The 16,912-nt window shown below is 32.3% G+C and overlaps 3 protein-coding genes across 4 annotated transcripts; 2 read left to right on the top strand and 1 right to left on the bottom strand.

The window, feature by feature from the left end:
• Positions 1-3,274: 3,274 nt before the first annotated feature.
• Positions 3,275-4,976, bottom strand: LOC113871790 (UPF0496 protein At1g20180-like). The gene is made up of 2 exons (XM_027508897.1): positions 4,940-4,976; positions 3,275-4,257 (listed from the first exon to the last, which is right to left on the bottom strand). The coding sequence occupies exons 1-2, from the start codon at positions 4,974-4,976 to the stop codon at positions 3,275-3,277; spliced, it is 1,020 nt and encodes a 339-aa protein (XP_027364698.1).
• Positions 4,977-8,817: 3,841 nt separating this feature from the next.
• Positions 8,818-12,833, top strand: LOC113872712 (G-box-binding factor 4-like). Of its 2 annotated transcripts, XM_027510472.1 has the most exons (5): positions 8,841-8,964; positions 9,004-9,548; positions 9,652-9,723; positions 11,063-11,092; positions 11,571-12,128. In XM_027510472.1, exons 2-5 carry the CDS (start codon positions 9,018-9,020, stop codon positions 11,649-11,651), a joined length of 714 nt encoding a protein of 237 aa, XP_027366273.1. In that variant the 5' UTR covers positions 8,841-8,964; positions 9,004-9,017; the 3' UTR covers positions 11,652-12,128. The 2 variants fall into 2 exon arrangements, with proteins under 2 accessions (XP_027366272.1, XP_027366273.1); XM_027510471.1 differs by having other exon boundaries at positions 8,818-9,548; positions 11,571-12,833.
• A 1,311-nt stretch (positions 12,834-14,144) lies between these two features.
• On the top strand, positions 14,145-15,509 carry LOC113873629. The gene is made up of 4 exons (XM_027511832.1): positions 14,145-14,274; positions 14,371-14,486; positions 14,595-14,963; positions 15,447-15,509. The coding sequence occupies exons 1-4, from the start codon at positions 14,145-14,147 to the stop codon at positions 15,507-15,509; spliced, it is 678 nt and encodes a 225-aa protein (XP_027367633.1).
• The last annotated feature ends 1,403 nt before the right edge of the window (positions 15,510-16,912 follow it).

Genomic DNA, 16,912 nt, shown 5'->3' with positions numbered 1-16,912 from the left:
TTACAAAAGGTTAAAAAAATGTTATTATATTATACTATGAGTTAAAAGTTAACGTTACGTTTTTAGGCGTTCAAATGAAATAAAAAATAAATACATAAGTAAAAATATAATTTAAATTAAATAAAAATTATGATAAATGTAACACCCAATATTTTTAAGTATTAATTAAAGAATTATGTGATTTTAAGTGTGATTATAATAAATTTAGATGGAATTTGAAATAAAATAAAATAAAATTTAAAAAAAAAGTGAATAGTAAGTCAGCTAATTATTCTAGCTATGAATAGTGAGTCGACGTGAACAATTTTAATTTTTTTTTTTTTGGATTTTGCATATAAATAGAGGATTTTGCATGAAATCTTTATTCTTCACACTTTTCAAAGGTTCTAGAGAAATCCAAAACTATATACTACCACTTTCTTTCATCCTAAATCTTTTAAACTTGGATTTTTCTTCATATTTGAGATTGTATGTTCATTCTAAGCGATTCAAAGTAAATTTCTTTAAGTTTGAATTTAGATTTATCTTTCATTTCTTTTCATCTCAAATTTCTTATAGGTATCTTATAATTTTTAAGATAAACTTTGATTTTAGAGTAAAATTTTCGGTTAAGTCTTTGAGAAATCCTTATATTAAGGTAAAGAGGCTTTACTTTATCATTTTATTATGTTTATTTCTTGTATTCTCATAAATCTTGTCATATATGTGATTATATGTGAAATAATCTTTGTTTTGTGAAAAAATAACCAGTGAAAAGTGAAAATAATTGATTGTTTATACGATTTTATGATGAATATATGGTGAAAATGTGTTATTATGTTCAAATAGTGCATGACAAGGTATATTGAGGATTTTGATATGATTTTGTGATTTTATGATATGAAATATACAAAGAGATAGATGCTTTATGTTTGAATATATTATGTTCATGTAAAAAATGATGTGTATTGTGAATATGTCATGATTTGATGTATATAATGAATGGTACGTAAAAATATAATGAAAAATATGTGTGAACATGAGAAATGACATTTGAACATGTGAATATACTCAAAAAGAGTATGAGATGAAAATAAGCATGATATAAATAATTACAGAGATACACTAGTGGTGGAAGATGGAGACAATATGGGATATCTTGGAGAAATATAGGATGGTGAGTGATATTTGGCATTGTTCACGGAATATTGTGTACGAATGCACCACATGGCCGCACACTCATTTATTGACTTGACTCTTGACCATTACCTTTGTTAAGAAGCTGTCTATTGCATGCGTTGTATCTATATTGCATTGGGTCATTCGGCGACTATTTACATAGATGTGTAAGACCTCGAGATAAAGACATCAGATAACTGTGGCCACAAGGCGCGGTAAGCGCGGATAATGAAAAGAAGTTGTGAATTTATGGAATATCACGATATTTTCTTTAATTATAATAAGATGTATGTTATAATAAATATGTATTATGTATAAGTGGTAGGGTAAAGACTCACCCTCACACAACATTTTCAAGAAACTAAGACGAGTAGTACTAAGCTCACAGTGCATAGAACTGTTATAAGACTTAGTTATTTGGAGTTATGTAATAAATATTTTTAGTTCTATAGCATTTTTTTAAAACAGTTGTAAAATTACTATTTTCTTTATTGTAGATGAAATTTTAGAATTTTTATTCTCTAAAGTACTTATGAATTAATAAAAATTTTACATTATGGTTTGTATTATTTTCATATTTCTTTCTCACTTTAATAATATTCAGAGGAATTTGTTTTATTTTTTTTATTCTTTTATGAAAATATCTTATATTTGAGAAAAGAAAAAATAAGGCGTTACAATAAAAATATGTGTTATTAAAATAGATAAAAAAAGAATTTATTTTACTTATTTAGATTAAATAAAGAGAGAATAAAAAATATAGTTTTATGAAAAAAATTAAAATAATAATAAATTTTTATTTAAAAATAATAATTTTAAAAATTTAGTATAAATTATTATTAATAATGTAATGTTTAATTATTTTTATATCTTTTTACAAATTATTTTTAATAAAACATAAAAAAAAATTCCACATCTTTCTATTCAAAATTCTAACCATTTTATGTAAATAAAATAAAATAATAAATCTCACATAATTTTTTTCTTCATACAAAAATATCTAAATATACATAAATTATTATTTTTTTATTATTATTATGGGCTAGGAGCCCAGAAACAGATAGAAAAGGAAGCAGCTTTTCTAAGGCTAATCATTATTTTTCTTTTTCTAAATTTTAACAATGAAAGCATGTGCAGGAGAAACAGCTTTTTTCGCAAATTGCAACGTCTATGGCAGTCAAAGGAAATACACTAAGAGCCTTTTTAACCTTTGTGTTATAATATATATATATATATATATATATATATATATATAGTAAAATATCACAAAATTTAATATATTAATTATAATAACAAATATTATTTGTTTAATATGTAAACGTATGAGAAAATCCGACAGAGTAATACTGCCCATGAATTTTTATTAGGGGAAATGAAACAAAACTATGATTATGTCTCATGCTGCATGTCGAGATTCATGTGTAACTCTGAAAGTTGCACCTGAAGCTATCATAGCTTATGGCGAATAAAAACACAAAAATAATGTTCGTTAGTATATTTTTTTAAAAGCTTAATTATCATGCCTTTTTTTTTAACTCCATTTATAAATATTTAAACATTACCAACACCTATTTAATTAAAACTACGTAAATGGCTTAATCTAATCATTATAAATTTGGTACGCGAGTTGACCTGTAAAACAAATAGACCTATAAAATGAACAGCTTATTATGCCTAGCTCACATGTTAATAGGTTGACTTGTTTAATAAATTAAATATATTAAAACAATAAAAAAATTTAAACATGTTTCAATATGTACATATAAAAAAAAAGTAAATTAAAAACATAATAAACAATAATTTTTTTTAAAAATACCCGTAAGTCAATTCTTCAATCTGCGGCTAAAATGAATTCAAGTAAATATTTGCTGAAGAATGCATTCAGTGCACAAACAAAAATTGCTAAAAAATTGGCACCTTACTGAAATTAACGAGAAAAAAATAAAAACTACCCCAAATCAAAATTACTAATACACAATCATATATACAAAATCAATCTTAATCTGTACAAGATTCGTATGTACATGTACATGTACAAATACATTCCTATCTCAATCATCTACATGACATTATATGGATCTTTTCATTTCCTTAATGACCAAAGCCCTTGCCTGGTTTATTGTAACAAGGCACAAGTACACACGTTCTTCAAGTTCTTCCACTTGTGTCCTGAACCCAACATCACTTTCTTGAGCTCCTTCACAATCTGCAAAGAGAATCTCTCTTCTTTCCTGTCCAAACAGAATTGCACCATTGCCCTGTCATGTTCAATTTCATCATGAAGCCGAGCTACAAGTCTACTTATTGTGTCAAAGTCTCTATTTAATATATAAGTTCCCTTGGCTGCTATGTCAACTTGATCATAAACTTTACTAAGAGACCCACTTCCTGGAAAATTATAGCTTTGAAGCTTCCTCTTAAGATGCTTAAATGGGATAGTGAGAATTGCTGGCCCCATGATTAGTGCTGTCAGTGTGTGTGTTGCTATAATCATGGATATGATTGGTATTATGCCACAAGCTGCTGTGACACAAATCTTAGACGCCTTCTTCAAATACTTAATCAGCTGAATTTTCCTTCCCACCTTTTTTCTCGTTGACTTTAGATGGTGCAATAATGATGAGTGCTTATCATTGACGAGTTTGAAGTCATGGTTTTGAAGGTTTAAAAATGGGTTATTTCTGTGGATGAATGAGTTTAGCTCAAAGATGATTAGTTCAAAATTTTCCAAAGAGTCACCATCCTTAATGTTTAGTGCTCCTTGAATGAACTGATAATTAGAGTGGACTTGGTTGATGCTTTTGAGAAGTTGGCTGCAAATCTGTGAGGCCTCAGCACTAATGTCAAAGTAACTGAGCATAAGGTTTTTGAGTTCTGGTGTCTTTGAAAGGGTTGTTGAGTCAACAATGAAAGGTATAGTTTCTTGGCAAGGTTCAAGGAGGGTTTTTGATAATTTGTTGTGATTGTAATTAATGGAAGGCTGGTTTGCAAGTAATTGAACTTTATTGAAGAAATCAACATAGGATTTTGTCCTTAATGCCCTGTGGTACTCCTCATGGAAGTTGATGCTTTTTGGTGAATCTCGATGTTCCTTTACATCTGAAAAGAAAATAAAATATGCCAGTCAAATTTCATCATAAATGCATTAAGAAACTAAATAGAAGACTTGGCAAAACCTTTATGATGCTATATACAAAGATGACAAGTTTAGGAAATTAACTCGATCAGCTTACACGTGGTTTAGACTTGGAAAAATTAATGTAAGAACCCGAAAGCTGATGAGGAGTGGTAGGCAGAAAGAAACTTGAAGCTTGATAAACAAATGGCTGAGTTAAGTTTACATTCATGAATTTATGATTGCGTGAAGAAAAGGGAAATTTTGAGAAACAACAAATACCAAGCTTTTTCCATGTAACATTTCATGCAGATGTACCTGATTAATGTAATTTTGAAAACTCTTTCATCATTTGCTTGTAATTAAAAGGGGTATTGATTACAAAATAGAAATATTTTGGTCTAGCAAATGCTTTCTATTTCCATTTCGTGCTTGGAAATTTTATGTTAGTCATAAACAATTAATTAGGACCCATTATCTCTTACATAAACCAGATGTACAAGATGGTTAATCTTTTCAAACTTCGTTGATTTTCTTCAGAGTTATGACAAAATAAGCCACGCTACATTAGACTAATAACATTGCTTTAGATTTTCTTGAATTTGAAAGAAGTAGCCAGGGAATTGGAAAGCGCAAATGAAAAGGGCTGAAGTCATAAGAACATACCTTGGCTGGTTTTCCCAGCTCTTAATTTTGCCAACATCTTGGTTTATCCTATGAACAAATTCGACGCTGCAAAAGCTAAGAAGGGAAACTGATATTATACGAACAAACTTGGCTCTCAATCACTAAATTAGAAGGAGAAAAGCCTAGCTATCATACCATTTCATTATCCTTATTATTTGTAATCTTAAATAACAAAGATTGGTTATCCATGTAGTGCTAGTGATCAACTTCCTCTCAGCTAGGTGGTCTATTGAAAATTCCTATATGTTTGCTTATAAACCCCCTCGTACTAGTTAATTTCAAGGATTCAAATTTAAGCTTTATCTTCCTCTAAACTCATCCTAAGAGACAGAAAATAAATACTTGCCAAGTTTTTGCAAACTTCAAGGCTGAAATTGCTGGAGATTGCTTTTCTCCCGAGAACTTTATTCAATCAGGTAGATTGGACTTGCAAGCTTACACCATTTTATGTAGTTTTGCCCAATTATAATTGCTTCATTCTGCGTGCTTGCACCATTCTATCCTACAAATGTATCATACAGGCTGCGATATTTCTTCCTAAAAAATGTGGATTAAATAACAATTATACCCTTGCCAGCCCCTTTTATGTGAATCAATATGCAGTGGACGTTATATCTTCTTGCTTTGATTACAAATATTATTTATTCACTTTTATCATATTTTTTCCAAAAAAAAAATACTAATTTCTTAAAATGTCTTAGCAAAACTCTTAAATTATATATATATATATATATATATATATATATATATATATATATATAAAGCAATAGGATATACCTCTTGATTGATGCATGGCCCATCTCCAGCTATCGGCGAATCTCTGCCTCATACTTAAGCACTGAACACTAGTTTTCCAAACTTTACAATCAACCTGTTTATTGTCTATTATTATGCATGCGAATATATTAGCTTCAAGAACCCTTTTAATAAATATAGTTCAGTAGCTAGCGCGTCATCGTCAACATTTGTCATTCTATGTTAAACACATATCATCTTCAATCATTGGTTTATTCCTTTCGAGTTTGAATATCCCTTTGTCTTGATTAATTGATCATCTCATCCATGTTGTCGTTATTTGTGGGCATGGACCCCTAATCATGTTCTGTTGTTACGCCTTCACCCAATTGAAACAGCCATGCATGCGTACACATAGAATGAGTCACGATGTGTAAGCAATAAGCATAAACCTATCTAGTTTTGAGAAACCAACAAGTCTAATCTACGTGCCCGAGTAGGTATCAATTATGAACATTCTCAAAGTAGAGAAGAAACAGATAAAATGTAACATTGTCACGTAAATACTCGTCATTATGAAATATATTATACGCTAGCATTGCCAAATATTTTCTCTACGCTTCTAGCTTTTTCCCTTGAATGGGGAACTTTTTAAACGTCTGTGCTTGACTCTTGAGATTTTATCCTCCTTCTATTATTATCTTCTTTTAAGAACCTTGAAAAATGGGAAATCGTTTTTTTTTCCCTTTTGATCGGTTAACTATTAGGGTCGATCGATTACATGAAACTAAGCAGTTTCCTAACTAAGAAATAAAAAAAAAAATTATTAAAAATTACATACAAATAATAATAAAAGTATACTAATAATTTTTAATAAAAAAATTAAATTTCTTAAATAGTGTCTATGTTGTTGAGTTTAAATGGATCAAAATTATAGAGGAAGTCAAAGTATATATCAAAATAAACTATGGTACAATATTCTCTTTTATTTCTGTTTTGGTGTCAAACTTCTTCGACATAAGGATAAAAGGAGAAGGAAAGAAATAGACAAGAGGAAAATGTATGTAGAAAGAGATAACTTACAATCACTAAACGACATGAGAGTGAGTGAGTGATGCATAGAATTAGAAGCAACCTTTTGGCTTTTGGGTGGTGGGGAGTCTTATTTAAAGTCCTTAAGAAAAAAGCATATGCGTGCAAAGTTCAAATTGCGATGAGGGGGTTTTATGTATATCTGATTTAGAGCACTTGGAATATTCATTTCGTACCAAATGTTGTATATATGTATATCTCACTTTTATTTATTTTTTGGTCGATTGGGATGAGAATGTAATAACTATTACAATCCCATGTGTGTCCTAGGAATTGAAGTGGAGAATTATTAGCTGAAAATTAAATTAAATTAATTATTATAGTGAATTGAATATTAAGATAATATTATATGTTTTATATGAAATAATTATATATAATAGACGGTGAGAGTTAATAATCTTTAAAAATATATAAATCTTCAATAAAATGTTTTTAAGTTCATAAACACAATAGGAATCACTTTAAATTAAACCTTCATTATTATAATCACATGAGCATACTCAATCTACTGTTGTCTAAAAAGACCTAACATGTATAATATATATACGCATAGTTGCAAGCGAACTTGAAGCGCACATGAACAAGGTTTTGTGTGAATTGACCTAAATAAATTTACTTATTATGTCAATCATTTATACATGTTCTAGTTGACTTGCACAATTTATTGAATTTAACTTACATAATAGTCCAAGAGAATTGTTTTTTAAAAATCATTTTTTTATTCTATGTATTAGATGCATAATTACGAGACTAAAACTTATAAGCTTTTGTTAAAATTTATTATATCAATTGTAGAAAAAAAATATTTATTACTTAAAAACTTTTTATTTTTTTAATCCTTAACCACCCAGTGATAGGATAGACAAAATCGTTTTAAAAAAAATGAAAAAATATCAACTAATAAATAACAATAAAAAATAAGTAAAAGAAAAATGTAAATGATAATCTGAACTTATTTATAAGGTAGCACTCATTTTAAAGTTAAGACTGAGAGGATTTAACTAATTATTATTATTATTATTGAAAATGTAATCTATAATTTAATCTCTTTTGAAAAATAAAATTATTAAAGTGGAGACAATTCTTTTAATATTTTTGCACAAAATTAAGAATCAAAATATGATTATTGTTTTTAAAGAAATTGTTTCACTTCTAAGATAACAAGAAAATAAAAAGTACAAAAAAAATATATATTCATCTTTTGAAATACATTGTAAGTCTATAAATTTTTTTAATTTAAATATAAGATAAGTATACTCTTGTTGACTCACTTTTTTTAAAATAAGTCTCATAATAAAAGTTTGTAATGATATTTATAAATGCCCTAACAAGACCCCAAACACAAATCAAACTCAATACCACTTTGACTTTCTTATATCACGACTAACACCAATTAAAAATAAGTGAATCCTTATATATGCAAAGTTATTTTATTTCTTTATTTAATTATAAAATATCATTAATTTGGTACTTTAATAAAACAATAAAAATAAATTAAATTATTGTGTAAATAAAAACTAATGCATTTTTTCAATACACTCCTATAATAATTTTTTTTTCATTAGCTTATTTAAAAAAATAAATCCAACTCAATTATCTTACATTGATCACTTTTAAGAACTGTCTTAAAAAAAATCTAGTGATATAAACTATTAAAAATATATTAATATTTTTAGGCGAGTACACACGTCTTACTAACAATTAACATACATAAGAGTATCGAGATAAATTATCAGCAACATGTTTTTTAACGTAATAATAATAATTATTAAATAAAATTAGTTCCAAGGCTACCAAAAAAACAAGATATATCACATTACTCTTTAATGTAATATTAAAAATAATATAGTAAATAATGTGTCATCCGTTCATTTGAATTGATTGTATCAATCAAGTACTTTCAATTTTTTTAAATTTTAAATATTAAATAATTTTATTTTTTAATAATTTTTGTTAATTTTTTTACCAATTTATTACATTGGTCAAGCATTATTGCATTAAAAAATGTTTTCAAGAAAATAACTAACATTGGGTTATGGGAAGGAAGAAAAAAACAAGCGGCAAGAAGGCATTGGGCGGTTCCACTCTGCAGCTTCCACTCTCTATCAACCTCACTCCCAAATCCCAATTCCCAAAACCCTAGGAGAGAGAAAGGCACAGAGAGAGAGAGAGAGAGAGAGAGAGAGAGAGAGAGAGAGAGAGAGAGGCACGGAGAGAGATTGACTGATCCATGGCGTCGTCGAAGCTGATGGCTTCTTCGAACTCAAGAAAATCGGAGACACCCTCTTCTCCTCCTCCAAACCCCCAATTCACCACCACCAACTTCATGCCCATGCCCGACGCCACCGCCACTCCCAAAACAGTCGACGAAGTGTGGCGGGAGATCGTCGCCGGCGAGCGCCGCGAGTGCAAGGAGGAGGCTCCAGACGAGATGATGACACTGGAGGACTTCCTCGTCAAGGCCCGCGCCGTCGACGACGAGGACGAGGACGAGGTCAAGATGCCAATGCCACTCACCGAGAGGCTGAGCGGCGGCGGCGGGGTCTTCGCGTTCGACCCTATTCCGACGACGCCGTTTCAGGGATTAGAGAGCGTGGAAGGGTCGGTGATAGGGTTTGGGAATGGCGTGGAGGTGGTGGAAGGGGGAAGGGGGAAGAGGGGTCGTCCCGTTTTGGAACAGTTGGATAAGGCTGCGCAACAGAGACAGAGGAGAATGATCAAGAACAGAGAATCTGCAGCTAGGTCTAGGGAACGCAAGCAGGTACTTGTATTAATTTAATGTGAATATGACGTTGAAATTCCATAAATGTTTTTGTTTTTTTAATTCTGTTTGACTTTTTTTGTGTGTTGGTGGTGAATTTCAGGCTTATCAAGTAGAATTGGAGTCCTTGGCGGTGAAACTAGAGGAAGAAAATGACAAACTATTGAAGGAAAAGGTGATTGACGTGTTTTTAAATTTTTGTTCCTCTCATTATTTCATATAACTCGTGTTGCTTGGAATTTCGCCCGTTGTTTTTTGTAATCATCACAGATGACAATTAAGTGTTGCTTTGTGTTGAAGTTGAAACCGTTGCTTCGCTCATTTTTATTTTTTTTTTCCATTTTTCAAGTGCTGTGTTGTACCCTGGTAACGTGGAGATACAAAGTTTGTACTTCTCTTGTGCCATTTCGCTGATCATTGATTAGTTTTTTTGGCCTGATCTTGTTCCTTGAAATCCATTAATATACTTGTTAACTAGTTTGCAAGTCCTCTTTGCCATGCTTTCATCATAAATGGGTTTATCGTTCCCATTCAATCATGTCCATCCTTGCTCAATTGCAACATATCTTCATTCTGGGCATCCGGTAGTTGTAATGGTTTCTGGAATCATGGTTATGTCTGGTCAGGGTATGCCTGATCATTGAGATTTTAAGCAAAATATCTGTGCGGTTGTACTCGTAATTTCTTGAATGCTTTTTCAATCGTGCATCCAATTCTAATCCCTTTTTTTTTTCTCTCATTTACATTTTGATAATAATAAAAACGAAATTCAGTTGTTAGTGGCACAGGACTTTTCCTTCACAGTTTTTGACAATGCTTTTAACCCTTGACAGTTTACTGAGATGCGCATATTATTTTGCATACTGATAATTGTAATTAGTGTGCTAACTTCACTGGTGTTCATAAGCAGAAATGATGACCATTGCCTATTATTGAGAATGCTTATAATTCTTTTTTTGGGAAATGTCAATGTTCGTTCATTGATTGTTCAAATAGTGTTAAGTGGGTAGTGGCCCAGGACTTTTCAAGTTACGCACACGAGGGTGGGGAGAGGAAGAGTGGTAACCAACCATTGGACTATTTGTGAGAATTGGGTCTGTGTATAAACACTTCAAGATACGGTGTTGAATTTGCACTCTACCAAGCAAGATTTCCTTTGTTGGAATGGGAAAATGTCTTTTTCTGCCTCAAAGAATTCAGCTGCTAAATCCGTCATTTTATTATATCTGAGGCATGGACTTCCTATTTCTTTTCTCTCAACGCATGCTACTGTGCTTGTTTTCATTGCTAGCATGTTTTAATTTGCAATGTTGCTTCAAGCTTTTGGGTTGCAAAAAACTCACGTTTTGGAATGGTTGTTCCCAAACAGGGAATGTTAGGGTGCTTGTATGTAGCATTTAATACAGGTTCAACTTTTGTCTGTCTCATTTCTTGTTGGCCTTTTGCCTCTCCAGCTTTAGAGTTTATTATTATCTTTTGCTCCCTTATCTCTTACCAAACATATTCTTGTGCAGGCTGAGAGAAAAAAGGAGAGGTACAAACAGGTACTGATTTGCTCTGAAGTTAGTTTTGTGTTGCACCTTGGTAAAAATATTTATGACGAAAAATTTGCACATTGCTTTGAAGAAATTCTTTGTCAGTTGATATTCTAGCCAAAGGTTACAGGTTACTTGCTAGTTGCTACTGACAAAATGTTATTAGTAATATTTCTTTTAGAGTTTTTGCTATAACAACCTGACTGGTAATTAATCATGAACGGATGTATGTTTCTTTTGATTCTTAAGGTTGCTTGTATATGATATGCGATAACAAGAGATAAGCAAGTTAACCCAGTGCTCCTACTGAAGTGATTTGAGAGAGAGGGAAAAAAATTAGTTTGCCAAGTGTCGTATTCAAGCTAGGTGTTTTGTTTCATGAAGCTTGTTATTAGCATTGGATTTTTAGCTACCAGCCTATCACTGAAAAATGCAGAGCTATCGAAAAATAATCAGATTACAACTGATCTGGGTGTTTTTTGTGCAGCTAATGGAAAAAGTGATTCCTATTGGTGAGAAGCGAAGGCCACCACGATTACTCCGTAGAGTTCGCTCCTGTCAATGGTAGATCAAATTTGCTAGTGGTGCAGAGTGGGAACCGAAGATCCATCACATCCGTGTTGGGAAAATAATAACATGAGGAAATTAATCATCATTTCTTAAATCGAAGTTCTCAGTCTAACGGTTAATCTCAAGGGCAATCATGGTTAATGATATATAGAGATAGAAGGAATTGGAACCTGAGCCGTGAAGGAAAATTCCTTATTGCGTAGGAAACAACATTTGCCATTTAATAGGAGATCAAAGCAGAAGTATGGAGTTGGTCCATGTAGTTTAGATACGAAATAGACATCCTGGTGTCAACCCCTGTGTAGAATGCCAATGTGTAATAGTAGAGCGCTGAGGGGATATGTAGACGAGTATATAATGTAGTCATGGCTTAGACAGATACTTATTTGGAGAAAAAAGAATATAGAAATTGTTTATGCATCTGTCAGTGCGTTTTAGTCTTGAAACTTCAGTGCATGTGAAATATAATCAGTGATGTGTGCAGTTCCGTTGGTATTTTAGTCTTACAGTCCTTTTCTATAAGACAACCTCCTTGTTGAAAAAATACCAGCTAGCTCTGTTCTTGTTGCGGATAATTTATTGATTTTTTGGTCTTTTTTCATTACCCACATGCCAACTAGAAACCCGAAAATTAATGATGTTTATATTAATTGAGGGTGTTCTGGATAAGTGAGAGGGGAATGAGGAGAAAATATAAATAAACAAAAGACAAGAAACATGATGCTTCCTCTTTGTCGTTTTTATCCTTGTGGTTTCGTTATCTGTAAGTTGGAGTGTTGGACCACATGTTGAGATTAACTTATGAGAGTAAAGCTGCTACCTTAGGGATAGACATCGTGCACTATATTTGACTGACCCCTTCCGTAGGATTGTACCATTCTAAAGCAATAACAGTATTCACCATCAAGAAGGTTAAAGATTGATGTTATGTTACTAGGACCCCGGAGTCCAGAGCTATAACGATGAAAGAGTTAAGATACCCTGTTAACTGGGGGACACCTATCAGTTAAACGACAACGAATTATATGGCTGAATTTTATTATTCAAACTAAAGGTGTGATTCTTGACCATAAAAAGAAAAATACTACAGGTGTGACTAAATTTCAGGTAAAATCATGTCACGCTATATTTGTAATTACAGAAAAGTTATTATCTTATGATTTTCAAGATATTGAAACAGGGAAATGCGTAGGTATTATCTAATTTGCCATTTCTTGCCAACTACGTTATTACTCGCAGCTTAAGTAGTGTTTTAACTCTATGAATGATTTAAATCTCATGGGTTGAAGATCGCTTGTCAAATGAAGAAGAAATTCAAATCATGAACCATATGCTGACAAAAAAAAAAAAGTAGAGTCATATTTTATGTCTTCTCACCCAGAAAGAAAGTAAAATAATGACAATCATAAAGTGTTTAGAGTAAGACTGAATGAAGTTAAAATAAAGAGCATATTACTTAGCGAGACCTATACATTTTGCATAGATTTGTTATTATTGATAATGACATTTCTTTCTCTGGATGTGGCATGCAAGGTTTTTCTTTGGCCATTAGTTATTTAATTGAAATGATATCACATATGGACAAAAAGTATTATGGAAATGAGAAAAAAAACGAGAAGAATTATATGGACTGACCATAAATCATATCCGTAGTTGACAGCTTAATGAAATACAAAGGATGCATGCATGTGTAACCCAAAAATGGCCTAATTTATGTAAAATAAAAATGCATAGCAAGGTCGTTCCCTTTTACTATGAATGTGTACTTTTTTCTCCCTGTTAGTATTCTTATTAAATGCCATTTATTAGCTTACAAGCAGGAAAAAAGATAGGATACCTTAAAAAATTTATTCCTTCTTGCATCAAAGTATGAGCAACATTGCATTGTACAAAGTAAGGGGCAAAACTTTATTCAAAATAAATGGGGTAAAGGAGAAGGGCAAATTTTATTTCTCACAACCCTAGGAGAAGGGTTTTTGAATTGAAAAATGATGAAATCAGCATTCGGTATATTGACTGCAGACTTGTAATCACAGCACTAATCATTTTAGAATTATAATCCCCATCATCATAATTCAGAGCCCCAAAAATTTCCTTGTGATTGTGTTACTGCATATTTTTCAACTTCTTTTGTTATAATTTTGAGGATAGATTTTTTTTAGAAGCAAAATGATACTACCTTTTGCTGTGTAAAATAATAATATCATCACACCATCCCCAACATCCATGTCTGGCACCCATTCAAACTCTTCCCCATCAAAAGCCAAACACTCCTGACAATTTAACAGTCTCCTTCCCCACTCTCTCTGTCCCTCTCTCTCTCTCTATTCCCCACACCAAACACAGTTTTCAAAATCCTTTTTTCTTTTGCCATTCCATAATTGCCCAAAGAGCTGGGCCAGAGATAAATATAACCCAAAAGCTACAAACCCTCTTTTAATTCAACCTTCTCTCTGCAATTTTCCTTCAAAAACAAACCAGATCCATCACAATGTTCTTTCCCATTTTCTTCCTCTTTCTCCTCCTTCCTTCACTGTTCAAGCTTTCACATTGCACAACAATTCTAGTAGATGGATCTTCAGAGTGGAAGAACCCTATTGTTTCCATTGGTGATAACATCAGTAAGTACCAAAACAAAAAATAAAAATAAAAATTGAATCTTCATTAGCAATGCTTAACAATAGCTAGCTGCTAACATTACCTCTTCTCTATCTCAGTTTTCAAGCACAAGCAACACTACAACCTCTACATTTTCAAGAACCAAGAAGCCTTCAAGCTCTGCAATTTCACACAAGCCACTCTCCTCACCAACCCGAACACTACCTCCTACACAGTAAGCCCCTTAAAAGCTAACAATTCTATATCTGGGTTCTGCAGAAACAGGTGAAAAGAGTTCAGCTTTGTAATTTTTCTTAACCAATTCTCATGTTAATGTTCTCAGTGGCATCCATCTCGCCCTGGTTTCTTCTACTTCACCTTCCACAATGGCTCACTGAAAGCATGCCAAGGTTCTGAAAAGCTAGCCATAAAGGTTGCTTCGGCAGCAGAACAGTCTCCAATGGCAACACCAGCGCCTTCTTCTGGTGGAGAGGTGCCATCTTCCCCTTCATTTCCATGGCCTTTTCGTCCTCATCAAGCAGCATCACCAGGTCCAGCACCACAAGCAAGTTCACCAGTAACAGTTCCATTAGTACCCGACAAAGGTGGTGGCATGCCCTTCATTAACAGCAACCCTGCAGTTCCTCTCCCTACTGGCGAAGTTGACTCTGCTACCATTCGCCCCTTACCCACCTCTGGCCATGAAGGACAGGTGCCCATACCCCACTTTCTCTCTCTCTCTCTCTCTCTCTCTCTCAAAGCATGCACTCATTTAATGTATAGTATTTCTATTTTTGTTATGCTGCCATGCACTTTACCTGAGATTGCTGAAACAAGAAATTGGAGACCTTATGTGATCTCTTAATTGATGTTAGTGCAACTAAATGTGTGTGTGTGTTTGTTTTGGTGGTAGGTACCTTAATGTGATTTATTAGCTACAAACATGCACATAAATCATAAATGCCTTGTTATCTTTTAGCTGATGTTAGTGCACCCAAATGTGTGTATCTTTAAAGTACCTAAATGTGATTTATTAGCTAGAAACATGCACATAAATAATAAACGTTCTGATCTTTTAATTGATGTTAATGCACCCAAATGTGTGTACCATAAATGTGTTTGTTTGATACAAATAGTGGGATTGATGCGTTACTGATTGGGAGTTGGATTCTATTGTGATTGTGGATGAGTGCAGGTGATGATTGGATCAATTGGATTTCATATTGCTATGCACACCATGGCTTTACTGCTGCTGTAAGGAGTAAGAGAAAGAAAGAGTTGGAGCGCAATTTATGTAAAAAAAAGAGAGAATGAATGGGGTAGGGAGGGTAAGCCAATGAGGTAGCACCATGGGACTGTGGATTGGGTCTAAAGTAGCTTTAAGAGTGATGATTATACCATGTATTAAGATGCTCTTACATTCTACTTTGGAATGGTTGGCACTTTTTGTTCTTTGGATTAGGAAAGCAATCGATTGCTGCATTTGCTTTTCTCTTTTTCCTCTCTAATTCCCCATTGCTTTTCATATTGTTTGGTACATTATGGGGTCCCTAAGATAACCACTGCTTAAAGCATCAGAGCCATGTGGTGGGGAGCTATGAGGTCATGCAATATTCTAAAGCAACACCTGCTGAGTTACTCATGCATAATAAACAATTATAATTAAAAGTAATGTTTTGTTAATTTAATTAGATGACAAAAATCTTAATAGAGTGATAACTTTCTGTAACTGCGATTATTATACTATTCAGAGTGATTATGGAGTTTTTTTTTTTTTTAATAACATGTCACTATTAGAATTAAAATGAAATTAATTGTGTACTTATCGTTTTTATTCATTATTTTGTGTTTATTTGTTTTTTTATTAATACATTATCTACTCTCTCTTTTTTTTTTGTCAAAAGACTTCTTCTATTAATTAACATTTGACAATAATAACACCTCCGATGGGCTTTGTGTCATTAAGCGTGTTGAACCTGGGTTGACCCATTATCACTAGGTATATCCCAAGCCCAAACTCCTACCAAAAAAAATTGGGTTTATAATTTTTTTATAATTTCTTATTTTGGTCCAATTAAGATTCTTTTTCATACCCTGAAAATTGGGAGTCCTGATTAGTCCAATTAGACAGGCTGGCTCGAACTATAGGCTAATAATTGAGTGTTGTTCGGCCTGACTTATCTGAGTTGGACCTACCTGGGCTAACATGGAATTTGATTTTATTGTGAGGATTTTTATTTACACTTTTTTTAAATTATAATATAAGTTAAAGTTGTTTAATAAAGTATCAAATAATTTTAATTTGATATTTATTAAAAATCATTAAGTGAAATAAGTTAATTAATACTTACTTCTAAAGCAAGTAAATCTCTCTCTCTCTCTCTCTCTCTATGTGTGTGTGTGTGTGCGTGTTTTTAATTAATATTTATAATAATATCCATTTTTCTCTCTAAAGTGAATTTAGAGAAGGTAAAACTTGCACAATACACACGCAGTCTTCCTTAACTTCACTCTTTTTTCGTTTACTTGACACCAAAAAAACTTCAAACCCCTTCGAATACACTGTGGCAGAGGAGTCGTTTCCATCGATGACACTATTGCTGCTCCTTATTTTCGGGTTTGGATGTTATTATTTTTAGCACCTCACATCTTCTATTTTAA

The sequence above is a fragment of the Abrus precatorius genome, unplaced genomic scaffold, assembly GCF_003935025.1.
Source record: "Abrus precatorius isolate BTA unplaced genomic scaffold, Abrus_2018 Scaffold7, whole genome shotgun sequence".
Classification (NCBI taxonomy): Eukaryota; Viridiplantae; Streptophyta; class Magnoliopsida; order Fabales; family Fabaceae; genus Abrus; species Abrus precatorius.
Note: the sequence above shows the minus strand (reverse complement) of the source record. Positions and strands in the feature narration are given on the sequence as shown.

Excerpts from the sequence above, each read along its gene's own strand:
- LOC113872712 (XM_027510471.1), top strand. The coding sequence starts at position 9,018 with ATGGCGTCGTCGAAGCTGATGGCTTCTTCGAACTCAAGAAAATCGGAG. Across the intron at positions 9,724-11,062 it reads ACAAACTATTGAAGGAAAAG|GCTGAGAGAAAAAAGGAGAG; the intron begins GTGATTGACGTG and ends ATTCTTGTGCAG. Across the intron at positions 11,093-11,570 it reads AAAAGGAGAGGTACAAACAG|CTAATGGAAAAAGTGATTCC; the intron begins GTACTGATTTGC and ends TTTTTTGTGCAG.
- LOC113871790 (XM_027508897.1), bottom strand. The coding sequence starts at position 4,976 with ATGTTGGCAAAATTAAGAGCTGGGAAAACCAGCCAAG. Across the intron at positions 4,258-4,939 it reads AGCTGGGAAAACCAGCCAAG|ATGTAAAGGAACATCGAGAT; the intron begins GTATGTTCTTAT and ends TTTTCTTTTCAG.
- LOC113873629 (XM_027511832.1), top strand. The coding sequence starts at position 14,145 with ATGTTCTTTCCCATTTTCTTCCTCTTTCTCCTCCTTCCTTCACTGTTC. Across the intron at positions 14,487-14,594 it reads CGAACACTACCTCCTACACA|TGGCATCCATCTCGCCCTGG; the intron begins GTAAGCCCCTTA and ends TAATGTTCTCAG. Across the intron at positions 14,964-15,446 it reads CCTCTGGCCATGAAGGACAG|GTGATGATTGGATCAATTGG; the intron begins GTGCCCATACCC and ends GGATGAGTGCAG.